Source organism: Phoenix dactylifera, unplaced genomic scaffold (assembly GCF_009389715.1).
Source record: "Phoenix dactylifera cultivar Barhee BC4 unplaced genomic scaffold, palm_55x_up_171113_PBpolish2nd_filt_p 000392F, whole genome shotgun sequence".
Lineage (NCBI taxonomy): Eukaryota > Viridiplantae > Streptophyta > Magnoliopsida > Arecales > Arecaceae > Phoenix > Phoenix dactylifera.
The window spans coordinates 305,087-324,594 of record NW_024067838.1 but is presented as its reverse complement, the minus strand read 5'-3'; the positions used below and the strand labels follow the sequence as shown (position 1 = coordinate 324,594).

General features: G+C 37.9%; 1 protein-coding gene across 2 annotated transcripts; it reads left to right on the top strand.

Annotated features, from left to right (window-relative positions):
- Positions 1-1,872: 1,872 nt before the first annotated feature.
- LOC103702798 lies at positions 1,873-14,571 on the top strand. Of its 2 annotated transcripts, XM_008785363.3 has the most exons (7): positions 1,873-2,169; positions 2,264-2,295; positions 6,421-6,518; positions 6,611-6,693; positions 11,081-11,158; positions 11,721-11,816; positions 13,978-14,571. In XM_008785363.3, exons 1-7 carry the CDS (start codon positions 2,080-2,082, stop codon positions 14,242-14,244), a joined length of 744 nt encoding a protein of 247 aa, XP_008783585.2. In that variant the 5' UTR covers positions 1,873-2,079; the 3' UTR covers positions 14,245-14,571. The 2 variants fall into 2 exon arrangements, with proteins under 2 accessions (XP_008783585.2, XP_038974606.1); XM_039118678.1 differs by lacking the exons at positions 1,873-2,169; positions 2,264-2,295 and adding an exon at positions 4,271-4,754.
- The last annotated feature ends 4,937 nt before the right edge of the window (positions 14,572-19,508 follow it).

Below are 19,508 nucleotides of genomic sequence, written 5' to 3'. Positions count from 1 at the left end.
GAAAAGTAGCGTCATGTTTTAATCAGCAAAAGAAGTAAAATTTGAGTTCCAACTTTTAATTCATTCGCTTCCTTTGTATAACCAGCAAATCTGGGTGGGAAACTACCTTTCTTGGGAGCTATGAGCTATGACTTTCCCTTATATTGGCATAGATGGCACAACAAAAACTGCGGATTTTACATCAAATGCAAGTAAAACTTGCATGCGAGCTACGAACAGCAGGACTCAGTAGTACGTGCAAGCAATTTTTTGAAAGAACGTATATATAAATAATTTTTACAAGAGCAACAACAACAACAAAAGCTTTTTTGTAATCTATATCTAATGTTTTGGTAATATTGTATTTAAACACCTACATTATTGATATTTATTGACCGATTCAAATATAATCCACCTCTATTGCAACAAATCCTCTATATTAATGTTTTGTCCTTTCAATTAATTATGCTTCTTAGTTAAGCTAATCAAATTTTTTTTAAAAAAAATCACTTTTCATAGAAAATTATCTTTCTACCTTAGTTAGCCTCAGGTAGAATCCACGAATTCAAGCTCTTCTCTTTCCATAAAGTCACCATCTCTAGGGTTCCTCCCTAGCCAGCCTTGCTCCTTTTACCTTCTTCCATCACTGTCGCCCCTCCTCCCCCACCCGCATCAACTTGTCGGTGCCTCTCCGGCTCTCGTCCTCTCCGGCCGCTTCTCCCTCAGGCACCGCCGTCGCCCCACCTCCACCGACCACTCCCTTGCAGTTGCCGATTACCTCGGCCCTCGTCGGATACCTACTGCCACTACTCCCTGGTGCTACCAGGCTCCATCAGTTGTAGCCTCCCACCACCAACACCATGTCACTTTCTCGCCATTGAATAATGAAGAACTCGCTGGTTTGGACTCGAGGCTATAGAGGGGGAGTGGATCAAGCGAACCCTCATCGCACTAGCCGCAACTGTCGGCGGCGTTCCAACCGTGGCCCAATTGCCTCTCCTTCGCGTCGAAGATTGTCGATTCATGATCCAAACCCCTCTTCGATCTGAATCTCGAAGCAAGTTTGTTAATTAGAAAAGCAAAAAAAAGAAAGAATTATATTTCATAATCTTCTTCACCTTTCTTGATCTCGGCTGCTTCACTAGTGGCGTCGGATTCTAATAGGGATTCGACTAGACCAAAATGATTGTAATATAGCTAATTTTTATTTAAACCATATTTATAAATATCGGTAATGTAATTTTTTATGTAATATGAATAGTGCGTAATTTACGAAAAATCTTCAGTAACTAAATGAAATATGTATGTACATACATTCATGACTGCTTGTAAAATTGCTTCCATGATTTAATAAAAACATTTCGAAGGTGAACATCAAGCATCCGAAGCTGACTTGAGCCTGGACCTCGTTGAAACTCTCTCTCATTGCCATTTGCATGTTGCTCCATCCTTACTCATCTAACCTGTTAAAAATGTTTCTAATTGTACTTATTCGATCTCTCTAATTTTATTTTTGATTATTTACTGAACTTTCAGCTCGCTATCTACCTTTCTGTTTTCGGAGAATTAAGCTTTGGAGTTGGCGGATAGTGCTCGGGGTAAGCTTGGAACAAAGCCATAGTTAGACTATGAACTCAATCTCGTTGCTCGTTCCTATTGTTGCAAACCTTCTTCCGTAAACATCATTTTATAGAACCTATTAAATAGAATTGTTTCAATATTTAGCTTGCAGTTATTTTGAGATTGATATATGGCCAATTTAAATTACTATATATATATATATATATTATATATTTATTTATTTTTCCTGTTGGTACGTGTTAGAATTGGTTCATGGTTTTTGGTCTGACAGGTTTCGCTACCTTGCGCCTGTGCGGCGGGTTAGCACTTAGCACGTCCCTTGGCTCGGGCCGCCGGGCGTAGCGTACCCGGAAACCAGAAAGCGAGAAGCCGGTTTCCGCGCATGCCGCTTCTCTGAAATCGAGCGCCTGGCCCGCAGGAAGGGAGAAAAAATTAAAAATCCGAGACTCGGAAGGAGGAAGAGGGAGAGAGAGAGAGAGAGAGAGAGGCGAGAGATCTAATTCCTCCCCTCGCACCCTGATGGCCTCCCAACTCCCTCCCTCCCTCCTCCCCGAGATCGGCCCCGACGGGATCGCCAGAGAAAACCCCGTCATCGCCTTCACCGAGAAGGTCTCTCACTCTCCTCGCCGTCTCCTCTCTTTCTTCTTTAATCTAAATTTCGCACCCCCCCCTTCCTTCTGACCGATTTTCTTCGCTTCACCAGGTCATTGAGGAAGAGCAGCTCCAGCTGAAGAGGTACGCCTCGAATGCCCATCTTTCCTCTTCTCCCTCTCTTCTCTTTCATATCAGATCTGCCTCATTATTTCCTTCAATTTTTCCATACAAGTTGTTACCCAAATGAGGGGCGTGAATTGGGCGCCGGTTTCTTTCCAATCCTTCGTTTCTTGTACTACCCTTGTAGTAGTGTTGTATGCTGGAAACTGCGAGGTGCATATCTGTGTATCTGGATTCAGGCTATCTTCTTCTGGCGTGTAATAATTCTACTGTTTCTCTTCCGCTTGGTTTTACAAGTTAAAGTGCCTTCCCGCCGACTTTGCGAGAATGCTTGTTAATTACTTGAACCAACGTACAAGTTGTACTGGGTAGTTTCATCTTTTGTTGGAGAAGGGTGCAGGTCTTGCGGCAGATTCTCATTTCTACATCAAGTAATAGAGAGTTTTCTAATTTTGTTTATGTGGCAGATGCCAAATTTATGAAATAGGTTGTTCGTTACATTGCAATTTTAATTCTTATATCCATCTTCACAGGGGTTAATTTTAACTCTGCGCAAAAAGGAGAAAGAAAAGATAGGGAAAAAGCATATAGAAACACTAGCATTTTGTATAAATTTGCTATCGTGACTTGAAGCTACGTGATCGATAGAAGTCTAGAAAATCAGTTTTGATGTTGAATCTTTTGGCACAGGCAATGCCTTATTGTCATAGAACAACCAATTTCTGAAAAGGCAGAGACATGGTTTAAGGATCTAAATTCTCAATGGAGCAAGAATAAGACTTAATGCATGCAATGATTACCTCTTAAATTAAGAAATTTTAAATAAATAATAAAAGAGTCATATAATACGCAAATGGCATGTCCATTTTGTTTGAACTTGATTATTACAACAAATATTGTCAGAATTTGAAGTTGCAGACTTCAAATTTACAAAACTTTCTTGCAGATATTGTAGAAAAATGCCTTCTTTTATTCAATATTTGCATTCTAATGTTTGACAAAGATTATGAGAGAACTTGTCTGAACTTTTCAATTATTTTCACACTTAAAAACTTCATTCAACTTCAAAAACAAAAAAGGTCATCATTTACCTACTATTGATGCGTGAAATATTCAAAGTCTAATTTGCATGCATTAAGAGGAGTAGTTAACTTCAAGGTTTGCACCTCATACAAGCCTTTTTTAATTGGTATGCTTCAATTACAGAGCCTAACCCATGAGCCCTGAACGCGTCACTAAGAGCCTTTAACGTTTGAGGTGAAGCAAGTTATAGTTGAAACTTTTAAGAAAAGGGAAGAATCATTGCTATGATAACAAGATTGAGAACACAAATAGCTGCTAAGACTTTGAGGTAGAGCATCATTATGGCGATTCAGTGTTTATGAAATTGAATCTTACTGAGGGTTTGTTGGAATGTAGATGATGTACTTGATAGATAAATGTTCAACATCTTGTTAAGATGCATAAAACATTGTGGATTAAAATCATTATGATTAACTCATTCATTGACTTCCAATGTCTCCTGCGAAGATAACCAAGCATTCTTATAAAATTCATGACACAATATTAACAACATTGTGACCTGACAATGAAAGTAGATTTGCCAAGTCACCAATATAAACTATCTCTATAGTTTGGTTGAACATCTTTGGAAAACTTAAAATAATTTGAGATTTTCTCTTCATTCGTTTTATAAACATGCAACTCAACATTCATGTTCTGCATCTTGTTTGTATGATTGAGAACCCCCCCCCCCCTCCCTCTTTTTGTCCATGTTGTCACATAATTTTGCACCATGCAAGTAGGCATTGATTGAGTAGCCAAATCATACATCTTTGCTCAAAGTGAAAGATTTAAAGAAAAAATAGTTCTTTCATATTTTAGTCAATTCACTATGTAGGTGGGAGACAGGTAGCCAGGGGTCTTCCTAGCACTTGAACATTGGATGGGCACCCAGAGTTCAAAGTAGCTATGAAGAAAACAAAAACAAAAATTCTGTCAGAGGAAAGGTTATTCGTGCAATGACAAATCTTCCAATGGTGTGGTCTATCCTGACCAAATATTCTAAAAGACTGTAGGTGGGAGACAGGTAGCCAGGGGTCTTCCCAGCACCGGAACATTGGATGGGCACCCAGAGTTCGAAGTCGTCCACAAAATATATAAAAAAGCAAAAACAAAAAATTTCTGTCAGAGGAAAGATGATTCCTGCAATGACAGATCTTCCAGTGGTATGGTCTATCCTGACCAAATACAAATACCTTGAAGATACTGAATTATGAACATAAGGTTTCTTGGACTTTTCTTCATCTCATGCCTAATTAGAGGTTTGGTGAGGCAGTCAATTGTATAAGGGTGCAAAGAAGTCTCAGTTGGACCTAATTCAGGATCATCGTGGATGTAAACAATAAAGAAGATGCTTGATGCTTGATGTCTATGGCAAACAACTCATTTAGCATGGAGATGTCATTTTTCAGAATTACGTGAGTTCTTAATGGTATTATCAACTGAATGTATGGTTTTATGCATCCTTATTATTCCTTGAGAATTTAGTGCAAACTACAGTTATATCTTTTCTCTTAGGATTCAAATTGATAGGAGTGGCTGACCTCTCTATAATGTAGGAAGAGAGAACTGGCTGTCCAGATAAGTTTTTTGAAAAACAAAATGCAAAGTTGTTCCTTTTCTTAAAAAATTAACTATTATAATTTACTTTCACATTTTTGAAATATTTTTATTCTTTTTTGTCTTTCTTCCTTCTATTATCTGTTCTTTTTCCTTCTCTCTCATCTATCTTTATGGAAGCTCTGCAGCAACAAATTGTCTAACCTCAAAGAATCTCCATCTAACCTCTAGATCACATCCAAACCCTGCCCTTTGAAATCCTTGCTGTAGAATGTTGAGTTCACTGCTTTTCTTCATCTTTTTTTTGTTAGTTACTGTCAGATGTTTTGATGGATATGAATAAATCTCAGCCTCCTAAAGCACCTGGACACTCGCTTTCTGTCTTTCTCCTCCATAAGTTCCCTTAATCCTAGCCTGCTGTTGATACTGGTCTGTAACCTACCTAGACACTCGCTTTCTGCCATTGACGCCCCTAACTAAATTTGGTCTCACATGTTAGGTTTAACTGAAGCTCCAAAAACTTTCCCAGTTGTGAATTGGGTGTTGATCAAAGGCAAAATTTTTGGTTCCAATTTCAGAGTAGCTAGTATAAAATATTTCAAGATGTTAGGCTTCATTCTTTATAAAGTTTGTAGTGAACTCTAGATTTGGTTTTCTCAAATGGGTAAGTTTAGGCTGTGGGATAAGTCTGAGGTTTGATGGCAATTTGAAGTTGATGGCAATTTAGTCTGAGTTTGTAGTGAACTCTACATTCACTATTGAATGTAGTGAACTCTACATTCATAATTTCTTACTAAAGTTAAGAAAGAATGAAGGTCCGATTACCTAATTGTTCTTGAAATCATGTGTTTTTTCAACTGTGCCCAATGTTGAAAAGGCGAAGTCAAAAGAAAAAACATTTGGACTTTTGTTGAGGCCAGACTTCATCAATATTCCATTTTTCCAAGTCAATTTAAGAAATTGAAAGGAATATAAAAGAAATAAATGACATAAATGTTGAAATTTGATTTAGTTATTTTACCAAACACTTGTATTGACAGAAAATTGCATAGCCAGGAGCAGATTTTTCAGGATTCCCCTTGCACAGTCCCATCTCATAACAGAGAGATGCCAATAACAGAGAGATTTAAGAAATAAAGTCAAAAAAAAGTAATGCTTTAAATGGTCTATAAATGTCAATGTTTCTTTACTTAGTTTGAAACACTTGCGAACATAGGATATTTTTATGTGCATATACCATTACACAGTCCATCTCATAACAGAGAGATGCCAATAATGTTCCTTCTGTTCACCTCTTTCATGTTCTCATCTATTTTACGTACATGTTACTTTGATTCATATGTACAGTAAAAGAGGGAAATGTTTTTTTCCTTTATAATCAATTTCATTTTCTACATAAATCTGTCCCCGATAAGCTGACACAATATATGTACTAATGTTTGATTGGGGCTTGACACTATGAAAATCCCTTATCTGATAAGATTGCTTTAATAAACTTGTAACAAAGATTTATGAATGGCACAGATATATTCAAGAAAATTATTCCAAGATTCGTGATGTTGAACGCGAATTGGAGAATCTTACATTGGAGTTGAAACTTACAGCTGGTCCAAAGAAAGCAGGTAGGCACACCATATAGTTTATCTTCATCTATAGAAAGTTAACTCATTGTTGTAACATGCATCTTCCTTCTCTTATTTTGGGGTATGTGAAGCACTCGAGCACTTGCGAAAGAAGATTGAAATACAAACTGAAAGAATACATGTGGCTAAGCTCAAGGAAGACCAAGCAAAGAAGGTTTTGTTATGCTACATTAGAATTTCATGTACCTTTCTGTTTTTTTTTTCTTGTTATACTTCTATTTTTCTTGTTTATTTACAAGTGTTTGATTCACCTTCATGTGATTTATGTGTTATTGTTAAATGTCTTTCACCAGTCAACTTCCAATTTGCTGTGTATATTTGTATACACCCACCATACTTTAGCCTGAAGCACTATATGTATGAAAGTATTTGAGTATTGATTAAGAGAGTGCCTTATGGGAGAAAGCTAAGATCATCATTTTGTTATTGGATCATTTTTGAAATCCAAGAGACCACTCGAAAACCAAAAAACTGCGACAGCTAAGTGGTATTTACTCAATATTGCTCTTTTGGTAAGCGTTATAAGAGTGAGATAAAGTAAGTTGAGATAAAACATGGAAAACTCGGTTCCTTGTCGACAACACCTTTATTTCATCTTCTCTACGTATCTTGGGCCAATCACTAGTTCATTCAAACTTCCTCATGCATCAACAAATCAATTGTTGTTTGTGATATCTTACAAAGGGATGCTTGGAGGTTGATTATTTCACTCTCATTGGATCCATAGTCATTTATTCTTACATAACAATAAAAATATATGTCTCATATGAAAGTACACAATTTTGTAAAGTACATGTTTTATAAAGAAAATGGCAAACTTAAGGATTAAAGTACTGCTTTCTGTGCCCATTTTGGTCATAGGTTGGTTTTGTTAGTCTAACAAAACATGTTGTGCCATCCCATAGTTTTGTTAGTCACATGCTTGGCCATGTGCCAGGGTTTATAACAATATAATTTATATTGTCATGGACTAGAATTGAGTTCATGCCAGTCCATATCAGTCAATTGTGTTGTGTGCATGCACTAGGACAAATAGAAATAGGTCAGCATAGATTGATACTACCTACCCTTAAATGGTGTCCTTATCTTGTTTGCATAGTATGTTTATATGGCATGGACCTGCACGACATGCTACTCTATCTGTGTTTGAGAAAAAATGTCTGGATTGACAATGTGCCATAAATGATGACTGCTAGCTAATTAGGAATAGATTTCACTATTTTCTTATAGAATGTAGGGGATTATTGATAGATTTTGATGAGCATCTGGCCATAATGCTAGTAGGCCATAAATGTTCAAATGAAAACTATCCATATGACATACAGCAAAATGTTGTGTTTTCATAAACTACTTTGAAAGTGCTTGAGGTCTGCCTGTAACTAGGATAAACTTTTGTTTTTTGGGCCGTCAGGTTACTAGTTCATACGACAGTCACATTCCTTATTTGCTGATCTCACCCCAAAACTGTGTAACCCAAATACTTATGTCTAGATCATAGAAGTCTCAGATATGTACCGAAGTTGGATTTGTAGCAGACACTTGGATACTTACAAAATTATTTTAGTTGCAACTTCTAAAATGTAGCATAGAGTTGGATTCCTCCAGTAATAAGTTCAACCCACTATGATAATATTAAAGTGAGCTTTTATTTCTTTTTATGGATTGATAAAGAAAGTAGATATTAAAATAACTTAATAAAATATCATTTTTTCTAAAATCCTTAAGCTAATTAGGAAGTTTGGATGAGAATCATGCATATTGGAGGTCCTAAAAAATATTATCTTTTAATGTTTTCTTTACATATTTTTAGTTAAAATTATTTGTTCTACACATTCCCTGTATCTCCTTTTTTCAATCTTTGCCAGGTCAGACACTTAGACACGTCTGAATCTGATTCTTATGTCCATATGCATTAAACACTACTCCAACTTAAACTTCTTGACTTTCTTTGATGCAAGATTACAATAGTCTCAACTCTCAATCTTCTTTCTTTTGATGGTTAACAACTGGTAAGAGTCAGACCATTTTGTGATCAGAGATCATAACCTAGTAATAACCTACTTAAGTAAAAAACTATTTAGGTGAGTTACTTACATAATGCGTTAAATATGCAAGTTTTAACAATAATATAGACAAAACAAAAAAAAAATCAAAATAAGTCATGCTGGCTCCATAGTTGACATTCTGGTAAGGTGGCCCAAAATGGGCATTGCAAGCAATAGTCAGCCCCCACTTCTTCAACCCTCATTGGGCCAAGCAGCTGTTGGGAAAAGACCCAAGATAAAAGGAAAAAACCATCATACAGATGGCCTACTATGGATTCCTATTGGTCACAAGTACCTAATCTAGCCAGAGCTTCAGTTTATCTGCTGTTAAATTAAAAAAACCCAGCGTCCCCATTTGTGAAGCTCCACTTGGTTAGTCTCCAAATTTTATTCTCCAATTATCCCTCCATATGCTATTTCTTTTGAGCTTTCTTCCCCTGTTGTACTCTAGTTGCGCGCATGTCACGTTTACCAAATTATAGCAATCTGAAATGAACATTCGACAATGAGCCACAGGTCGGAGCATAATTAAGGCTAAGCAAACAACTACTTGCATATGAAGGTCAACTTGGACCCTGTGCAGGATTACGGAGGACTTGCTAAGCCTAGGATGCCACATTTTAGCACATTGCCTATATTTATGTGAATCTCACAAAGCATCATTGTTGAGCTCAATTTGTGGGAACTTATGGGTATGATAGCATTATGAATGATATTGTTGGGTTCTCCTGAAGCTTGATATTCATCTTTTGGGTGTTGCCTTCATCCTCTGCTGCCTTTTTAAGTTCTTTAAAGGATAGATCTTCTTGCTTTTTTTGCCCATCATGCTAGATACATGGAACATTACTTTCAAGTTTTGGTAACTCAATTACCAAGGAGATTGTCTGAGAGAAGAACTTCATAGCTAAGATGGGCAGAAGGAAACTTTGTTAGTACCTCATTCTGACACTTGGATTTCATCTTGATATTAAGATGTTCAAATGAAATAGATTAGTTCAGTGTTATCAACATGCAAAATCCTTTTATTCATCTTTTCAAGGTTAGTTGCAATAGTTGGATTAAGTTCACCATATTGTTTCTGTACAATAATCCGCTTGTCAATCACATGACAATCTAAATCTTCTTTATTGAATAATCAAATCCCTAATGCAATGAACTTAGTACCAAAATTAAGCCAGGATAAGCCTGAATCTGATTCCAAATAACTGATGAACTTTTAGACTTTCTGGGATTTGAGCACACTGAATTTTTATTACAACCAAGCTATGGAGTAGTTGATCTCACGCCTGTAGCAATCTATATTTTTTTAAAGGGGAATTTCAGATCAAGGAAATTTAAAGAACAGTAAAGTTATTCAACAGGTTGAAAAGGTGCGAAATTAGCGAATCTCATTCTCATCACAAATAAAGTGGAAAGCATATAAATCATTAACGGTAAACTGACCATTGTTTTCTTTGAGAAGAAAGAAAGGCACAAAATCTTTATACATCTCTGCTCCTTTCCCAACCCCCTTTTAGGACATTACGCTACTCCTAAGGGCGCACTTAATGTGAGATTTTTCTGTAACTAAAGAAAGCATAAAGTTTCAAAACAGTTGAACTTCTAATTGATCTGGAGTCCGGTACAGAATAATATCATGTCAATGACTTTAGAGCACTCCAAAATACCCCAGAAGTCCCTTGACTCGTCCTTGAAATACAGTGACACCTAAAACAACATTTTGTCAAAACTGGATTCAGAAACATGTCTAAAATATTGCCATCGTTCCTAACCTTCCTGGTAGAATAATATTAATACCACCGAAGTACTTTAGAAGATAAAAGGGCAGTAAATTCTCAGAGTGGACTCCTATCTAGACTTCATTATGTAGTCCTCAATTAAAAGGATTCCAATGTGGGAAAAAGAGTCTGCGCATTCTACTGAAGTGGTCAAATATTTCTTTCTGTAATTTTCAGCCACCATCAATTAGATAAGTTTGTAGGTCTCATACATACACGCCTTTCTAGCTAGCTGGCAACTTGGTTCCCCATGGAAATATTTATAAATCAGATTAAATTTATTCTGAAATTCAAAAAAAAGAAAAAGAATTATGATGATCTAATCTTGCACTCCTGGATATACCCATGTCCACCTCTTTGTTTATTTTTCACGTATGATTTACCTTATGTTCCACCTTTTGTATGTTTGGTTGCTAAGTTTGTTTTTCTGATGATCCATCATTTCTTTCTGCAAGCCCCAACACTTTGTATATTCGCTATAAATTGTTAAGTTTATATGCTGAGTTATGAAATAAAATTGGATTATGTGGGAGAGATATACCCCTGATATTTTATCGCATTTCGTTCCAACCATTATAACCACATTCAATTACTTTTGGGAAGATGAGAGTCTATGGATGTCTTTGGATGATGTTTTTTGCATCTTTTCAACATTCTTTTGCTTCATTGTTGCCAACTTTTGGATAATCTAGGGGATACACTAATTTTGGCATCTTAGGTGTGGGAAGTTGCAGCTCAAGCTGTTAGGGATGAGGAGGAGACCAAGAAGAAGCTCTGCGATGATCTAAATCAGTTGGTATATTTGTTTTCTTTGCTTTTTTTAAAAAAATCTCCTTCTTACCAAGATATTCGGAATCGGTACCGTTAGGCGTACCGGTGGCTTACCGGACCGGTTCATCGTTCTCGGTACCGTTTCGGTACCGGCCTGTACCAAGAGCCGGAGCCGGAGAAGACGAGGTGAAAGAGAGCGAGCGGGGGAGGGAGGAAGAAGGAGAGGAATCCGCCGCCAGCGGAGGGCCGCGGGGGGCCGGCGGAGGCCGCGGATCTCCTACTTCACTTAAAAAATCCCAAATTTTTTTCCACTGTGCCCCCGCGGCCTCTGCCGGCCTCCCGAGGCCCTCCGATGGCAGTGGAGGTCTCTCCTTCTCCCTCTCTCCTCCGCTCACTCTCTCCTTCTCTTCTTCTTCCCCGGCTCCGGCTGGGTTCTGTCGGTTACGGGCTATGTACCGTTTTCCACGGCTGAACCATACCGGTCAGGGTCCGGACTGGTACGATACGTGCTGAACCGGCCGGCATATCATGCTCCTTACTCAATTTGATGCTGATTCATAATATTTTGCTTATTGCATATTAAATAGATCCAAGAAAGCACGGCCACTCAACTTACAAGACTGGAGGAGTTAAAAAGACGACTTACAGCTCTTAACCCTAGTAGGGGTTCCTCTGTTGTTCATGTAAGTACTCTTCAGTGTCTTCCACTATAACATCCTCTCTGTCCTATATAGACTTCATTACGGTAACCTATTTGGTTGATGTCCCTATATTTTTCTGTTTTTTTAACTCTATTTTTCTGTTTGTGTTATGTCACTGTATTTTATATGAAGTTCTTTGGCTATTCTTTATGGTTTAGAACTTGGAACAAAAGGTCTGTTCTTCTCAGATCATCTGTCAACAAATCAGCGAATCATTATTGCAGTTAGTGTTGCATAAAACTTCTGCTGCATTATATGTTGGATAATCATGACCGATCTGTCAACTGACACATGTATCTCAGTTCTTAAATAGTAAAAGGACTCTGGTATGAGTGTTAAGTGTGGATATGTGAATGTCTTCTGACCTCGGAAAATTTGTTTTTGCCGACTCATAAGTCATACCCTAGTGTCATCCTTTACCACTGGCAGAGCCAGGGGTGAGGGAAACCATTGCGGCCCATGAAATTCTAGGATTTGCCTGACTGGCATTTTGTTGCCCAAAAAATTCGGTTGAAACTGCCTACCGTTGCACTTCCTAAAAATATGGAATTTGTTAATTGTGGATAGTAATTATGGAATACACACCTGACTTGCCCTCCATATTTTCTCGCTAGTGCTATATTTTCTCACCATCAAGAGTATCTGGAGACACCCACTAACTGATGTTGTAGTAGAGAATCCCAAGCCCCTTCAGATTGAAAAGCCAATGCAGGTTCTAGTTTTTTTTTTTTTTGGTACAATCAATGCAGGCTCTTGCTCATGTCAAATCATCTTAAAAAAATATATATCTTCATTTCTATCTGAGATTTCCAGTGAAATGTCTCTATCAAACTGGTAAAGAACATCAGAAGATGACAAACCAGGTAAAGCATGGCTAGAATACACTACTTTTTCTTCTGCTTCTCTTTCTTTTTCTTTTCTTTTTTTGGTTTTTTAAACCACTTCAAGAATGTAGCATTGCTACTCTCTCTCTCTCTCTCTCTCTCTCTCTCTCTCTCTCTCTCTCTCTCTTAATATTGTTGCTATCAATATAGATGTGTCCATGCTGCTATTTTTATTTCCATACAACTTATGATACAAGCTTGATCATTCCTTTCAAGCTCTTGGTTAGAACTTTGACAATTATGAAATTTATAATAGAATATCATAGTTTGATTAGTTCAAATGACTAATTTATTTTAAAATAATTACAATAACTTTTTTGCCAATAATAATTTTAATATTCTGTTGAAAAATAAAGCAAAAGATTATAGATTACTATGATTGCCCCTCTGAATCAAATTTCCTGCTCCGCCATATACCCATGTTCAAGTGTCCGGTGAGTATTTTGAGTAAATTAAAGGGTCTGCTTAACATATCCCTTGAATCATATTGATATCTTTTGGGTTGATAAAGTAAAAGATTATAGATTACTATCATTGCCCCCACTGAATCAAATTCTGGCTCCGCCATATACCCATGTTCAAGTCTCGGGTCTGAATATTTTGAGTAAATCAAAGGGTCTGGGTAATATCCCTCAAATCATGTAATCATCTTTCAGGTTGATAGAGCTATTCTAAAGTTGGTGTTTAGTTATCATGTCCAAAAGCCCAATCAGCTACTGAAATAGCTTACAGATGAGCCTTTCTGGGCCAAGGAACTGCTAATAACTGTAAAGGCACTTGGTTTCTGCAATCATAAAAGAACATTCAAGCCTTTCCACTTGCCACATTCTGGAGTTTGCCCAGTATCTGTTTCGTCTATAATCCGGTAACTGTCTCACTGGTTGGATTTTCTGATTAGTAGGTGACTCTAACTGGCTGAATATTTATGTTAGTTTGGAAAAGGGATTGTATATCATTTTATGGCATCTACATTTGCTTTGCTTTTTATGAGACTTCGATTAAAACCATGAGTAATATTGTCTAGTTTACAAATAGCAAGGGTCCTGTTGTACATGATCAATTGCATTATGCACACAAGGTAGCATGACATTTCAAACTTTTACAATTTGTTTCCAGTAAATGAGTAATTTGCCTGTTATTGCATCTAGGCTACATCATCGCAGTGGACAGACGTATATGGTATTTGTGCATGCATGTATAGAATATTAGAAGTTGAGTTTTCTTTATTTTTATGTCATAATGTTGTATCTGTGCAACAGACTGACAGCAATGTCCCAGCTCCTCAACCTGCCCAGCTTCAGCCAGCAGAATCAGCTGGTAAAGTGCCTGAACATACACTTACAGGACCAAACAATGGTGGTCAGCCAGCCTCGGATGGGCACAACCAACGACCTGTTGAAGTGAAAGAAAAGAAAAGAACCCCAAATTTGGGAAGAGGGAGGGGCAACATGATCCTGCCCAAGGGAAGAGGTGCTTCAGGGCCTGGCTGGACCGGGGCTGGATTTGATGTTGATAAGGGTACATGATGGTGGGGTAATTTCATTTTTCCCCATTGCAGCATCACACGGGTAGCTAGAGGATGGAACTTTTTCTAGAGGCATCCTAATGGGAGGCTACAGGATGGGACATGAGCATTTCCAGAGACATTCTCTTTGTTATTTTCAGTCATTGGCATTATAAGATGTATGTTCATTTTTTTTTAATTCGCAGCTCATTTGCTGTTCCAGACTACGATGATTCCAAAATATGTTACTTGGCCTTCCTGATGGATCTTGGACTTCGCTGTAACATTATATTGTTCTTCAATTCTCGATGTATAGAAAGAGAAGGGAGGCAGGGTTTGCCATGCAATTTTTGGGTATATTCTAGAGTCCAGTTGCATGCAGGTAATTTTGCATGGAAATGTGGAATATAGCATTTTATAGATCTGATCATGAAGCCCAAGAGATCAAGCAATTCCATGGATATGCTTATTGCTTTTCCGGTTTTACCACGCCATTTGAAGAAGTCTTTCATCTCCTATCATACAGTAAAAGTGGATGTGCTTGTCAGCCATGGAGGACCATCACCATTTCCTTCCTTTCTTTTCTGTGATGGCTGTGATTTGTGAATATCCAATTTTCGACATGAATCTTGTAGTAATTTCAATAACTTGAGCAATCTGGAAAGAGAGGAACCAGCAAATCTCCTTCAAGCAGCTTAGGCCGAAGAACAGGGGTGCTCCCAAGGCGACCGAGCAGTTTAAGACGTTGAGATCTCTCCTCGATCTCAAATCCGATCTCTACTCGATCGATGTGGTAGTTTCTTCTTCCAGATCCATATTAGAGTTTGAATAGAGAGCAAAATCACAATAACGAGGAACAGAGATATTGAGAGGGATTTCTCATCAATTCTATACACCAAATGGTGGGAGATGGAAGAAAGAATGGAGAAAGTGGGCGGATTGAGAGAGAGAGAGGAAGGAGGTTGCCGGTAGGATGGTCGCCGGATGGCGGTGGAACAGGAGCCGGAGCTTGGGTTTGCATACGAAGAGGAAAAGAGAGGAGGGCTCAAGAACCTGGTTTGGTTCGGGCCCAAGCCCAAGCCGGTTGGCCTGGGTCATGGGCCTGAAATGGCCCAGCTGTTACATAAGGAGTGGTGGTCAGAGATGATTTATTCGAGCTTGATAGCAAGTTTTACTTCCGTTGTAAAATAGATTGAGTGATTCATCCGATCCTGGTAGTCAGTTTTACGTCTGTTGACAGATTGAGCGATTGCAAGATACTCTGTAAGAGGATGGGAATTGTTCAGGTTGTAGGTGTTATTAATTAAATTTTTTTTGATGAATACCCTTCTAAAATTTTAAATTTACGTAAATATTCTCTTAAAATTTATATTTATTTCTATACTCTCATAAAACACTGTTTTTACACAAATGCTCATAATATAATAGTTCTTCTAACACCATTAATAAAAATCATATTGATTTTAATTAAAAATAAAATAGAATTTTGAAATTATTTTTTTATTTCCTGTTGCGATCGTCTTATAAATGTTTTCTTTTATACACCTACCCATTAAGGGCATTTTAGTCAATTTAATTTGAAACTATTAATTTTTTAATGATTTTGGATGGTGTGGGTACATATGCAAAAATGAAGATAAAAAATGGGTAGAATAGTAAAAACAAGTATTTTACGAGGGTATATATACAAATATCAATTTTAGGAAGGTATTCATGCAAACTTTGATATTTAGAAGGGTAATCATGTAAAAAAAATCTATTAATTAAAGCTTTAAATTACTTCTTTTGTTGAATAAAGTTGGTGAGAGGTCTTCCCCTCCCTCTCCTACTTAGAGAGAGAGAGAGAGAGAGAGAGAGAGAGAGAGAGAGAGAGAGGAATCTATTAGTACTCCTAGAGAAGATAATGCGAGAGCAGATGTATGCAGCTATTGCTTCACTCCTTGAGTGCATTTGAATGCCTTGAAGAGAACAGAATTTGCTAGGTATATTACTGGAAGTTTAAAGATTCATATATGCTTCATTTCAATATGAATTAAAGTCTCTATATTGTGTAGAATTTTCAAGGTTCAAGCCTTGAAGATATATCTAAAATTAATATCTATAATTTTTTAGAACATTTACTCCCTTTGGCCAATGCATTTGAGTTATCACCGGTTTGGTTTGTTTCAACCTATGATGGTAAAATTTCACTTAGGCAACACTGAGTAAATTATCTTCATAAATAAAGAACAGACTTGGTGCTGTCAGAAGTACACAGGATTAGCTCGGTAACATGAACTTTTTAGCATGGCCATTGGGAAATGCATGATTCCCATCTTCTAATGTTCTCAGTTTCGTCTTATTTCAATCCAGTTGAATCTCTGATGTCTTCACTACATTTCCCACGGGAATGGAGAGCGATAAATAGAAATCTAATGTTCAGGTAATCTCACCATCCCTTCCACCCTAATCTCTCATGCAATACAAGCACAAAGATGGAGCCATCCCTGGGACTTTGGAGCACAAATGGTCAAAGATATGGGAGCATCTTTCCTTTCATTAGCCCAAGATATTGTTGTTATTTGTTATTGGCTTCATGCCACTTTAAGTGTGCACAAGAGATTAAATTAATTAACGCAGTGAGAAGTAAGGATCATCTATATATATAATATGACTAGTGCATCAAATTCCCAATGATTGTAATCAACAAGATCAAGAATAAAATCGGTAGATTATAACAAATTAAAGTAAAATTATAAATAATTGTGTGATAGAGATTGTGATCCAAATTCAGTTGTCCAGCCCCTTTTGCCATCCCCTGGCGCATCTTATCTTTGTCTAGGTCGATCTCCACAATTGCAGCTGGCAGGTATCGACCCTTAATGAAAGTTTAGTTGGTATATTAATTAGAGTCATTTCATAGTTATTTTAATGACAAAAGAGCTCCCAAGAACAACTTTAGAAGCATTTTTTAAACTAATCATAATGCCTGGGTAACTTTTATGCCTTCAATTATTTTTCTTTTGCATTTTTATTGCAATCCACTACACTTTCTAATACAGCAGTGAATCTCCATGACTGGCTAGGTTTTCCTTGCCAAATGCAACATAATGTGACCAACTCCAGCCTCTCATGTGATCTCCACTTGGCTTTCAGCTATAGACCACACCATGAGTGGGAGAGCGTGGTTCAGGTGACATGCAGGAGATGGAATCCTATACTCCTTTTTACAAGATATGCATCTTTTCGTTAATGCGGAACCATATGAAATAAAGACAAGTTCATATTCTTGGTGGGGCTAACATCTTTAGTGATGCACTATCTTGCATCCTTTTGGAAGCATATGGAGCAAATTCTGCATTACATCAAAATCCACCTTACAGAAATTGGTTATTAGAAATCCAATAGTTTAGCACTAATTATCTTGCACAAATTGGATCGATATCCCTTGGAACTTAGGTCACACCCAACCGTGCTACATAAAACCCTAAGCCGTCCCCCCATATGGATGTGTCATCCCATAATTCTCAGACTTTAGGAGTCTTGCTAATTAACCATCTAAGTGGCTCTTCATAGAGTTTTTAACTAGGAAAATTCGGTGCCACATGCTGCCACTTACGTGCGAGGGCTTATGCGTCGATCGGCTCATGCATGATTGGCCATGCACTCATGACTCGAACGTAAAAAAGACTCCACATATACCTACTTGTATCCTACTATGTTGACATCTCGTTCATATAAATGTTTGTGCATGAGTTTAGGGTTTATCTGTCAATGAGAAGTGTATGATCTTCTTCCAACCACATTTAAGAAACTCAAATTGGCAGAAAACACTCCACTCATGAATTGTTGTTACCCTCTTTTTTGTATGCTAAATGCGGTTTAGATCAGCTTTAAAATAGTAACTTAATTTCCATCGTCGGGTAAATATTGATGCTTGTATTTGGCTATTCAGTCTGTTAAGCACCATAGAATGATTATAACTAGATTATACAATAATATGAATCTCAAATTCTACATATGCGAGTATAGACGATAATGTAACTAATGCTTTTGCTAAGAAACGGACATAACTAGTGCCCTATTACATGTCGAGTGGCCATGCGCGGTGGAAAGCAATCATTGAAATTTAAGAACAGCTGCCAATTATATACTACCCTATTAACAATTTGCTGATAAATTGTTATGAGAAAAGTACTGAAATACCCTAATCTATCGGACAATCGGAATATCTCTTCACTTTCTATAAAATAATATAAAAGCGTACCATAGCAAAATCCAGTTTCTCAGGAATGATATATATGCAGAGTCATTTGTGCTCGCAGCAATTCACTTTAATCATTTGGTTATGCAATCTTTTTGCTACATCTAGACTTAGGAATATAAGAAATACAAATGTCAAAATAAAGTTGAAGGGTCCGATAGGGCCCGAGCAGTGACGGAGGAGTTCATCCCCTGCTCCGCGATATTTGGACGATGGTGAGAGAAGGTGTTACATTTCAGACTATGTATGTATATCGTGAAGCAGACTGGGTGGCGGCATATATAGCGAGCCACTCATGAGGCACCCTATGGACTGGGAAGGGTGAGATATCCGGAGCACTTCGGGACTTTTTGTTTTATAATTCTATTGAGTGTATTCGTACCCATGATATATGAAATACCCGTTTTTTAAAAAAAAAATAGAAAAAAGAGATTAATTATTGTTATGTAGCCAAGTGTCACTTGAGAGTTGGGGCATTCAGTGGGCCCTCCATCGGAACAGGAAAATGGATTGATACTCCGTACGTAGTGTTCTACAGCCCCAAAAACCATTAACCAACTGCATGCCTGCGCAAACAAAAGGAAGCGAAAACCAACACCCAATTTCCTCGTTTCTCTCATGCTTTCGAATTATCCTCCATGCAGGCGGGCAGCAAGTGGCGAACTCAGCTTCCACCTCAACGCTCACTTAGCTTGCCCACTCGTGCTCCCTCACCTGCACTACTGGCTCCCCACAGTGGCCACTTCACCTAAACCCAGTGAGCCCCCCAATCCTCTCTTTTCAAGTACAGCTAGCCATCTCGCTCCTGAAGTCCCTGCACTAGTTGCTCCCCCTCGCCATCAGCTTTCTGCTGCCATTTTCGACGGACGAGTTCATTCTAATGGTTTCGTCGACGCTCGGATTTCATTCGCTTCTCCTCTGAAAAGAATAGGATGGCCTGGGATGCATCGTCGACGCGACCGGGCTCCCGCCCCCACCACCCAACAGCAGCTACAACGACGACAAAAGAAGCAGCAGTAAAGTAACAAAGAGACTTGGATTGC

Coding starts and splice junctions, on each gene's coding strand:
- LOC103702798 (XM_008785363.3), top strand. CDS start 2,080: ATGGCCTCCCAACTCCCTCCCTCCCTCCTCCCCGAGATCGGCCCCGAC. Junction 2,170..2,263: donor TCATCGCCTTCACCGAGAAG/GTCTCTCACTCT, acceptor TCGCTTCACCAG/GTCATTGAGGAAGAGCAGCT. Junction 6,519..6,610: donor AGCTGGTCCAAAGAAAGCAG/GTAGGCACACCA, acceptor GGGTATGTGAAG/CACTCGAGCACTTGCGAAAG.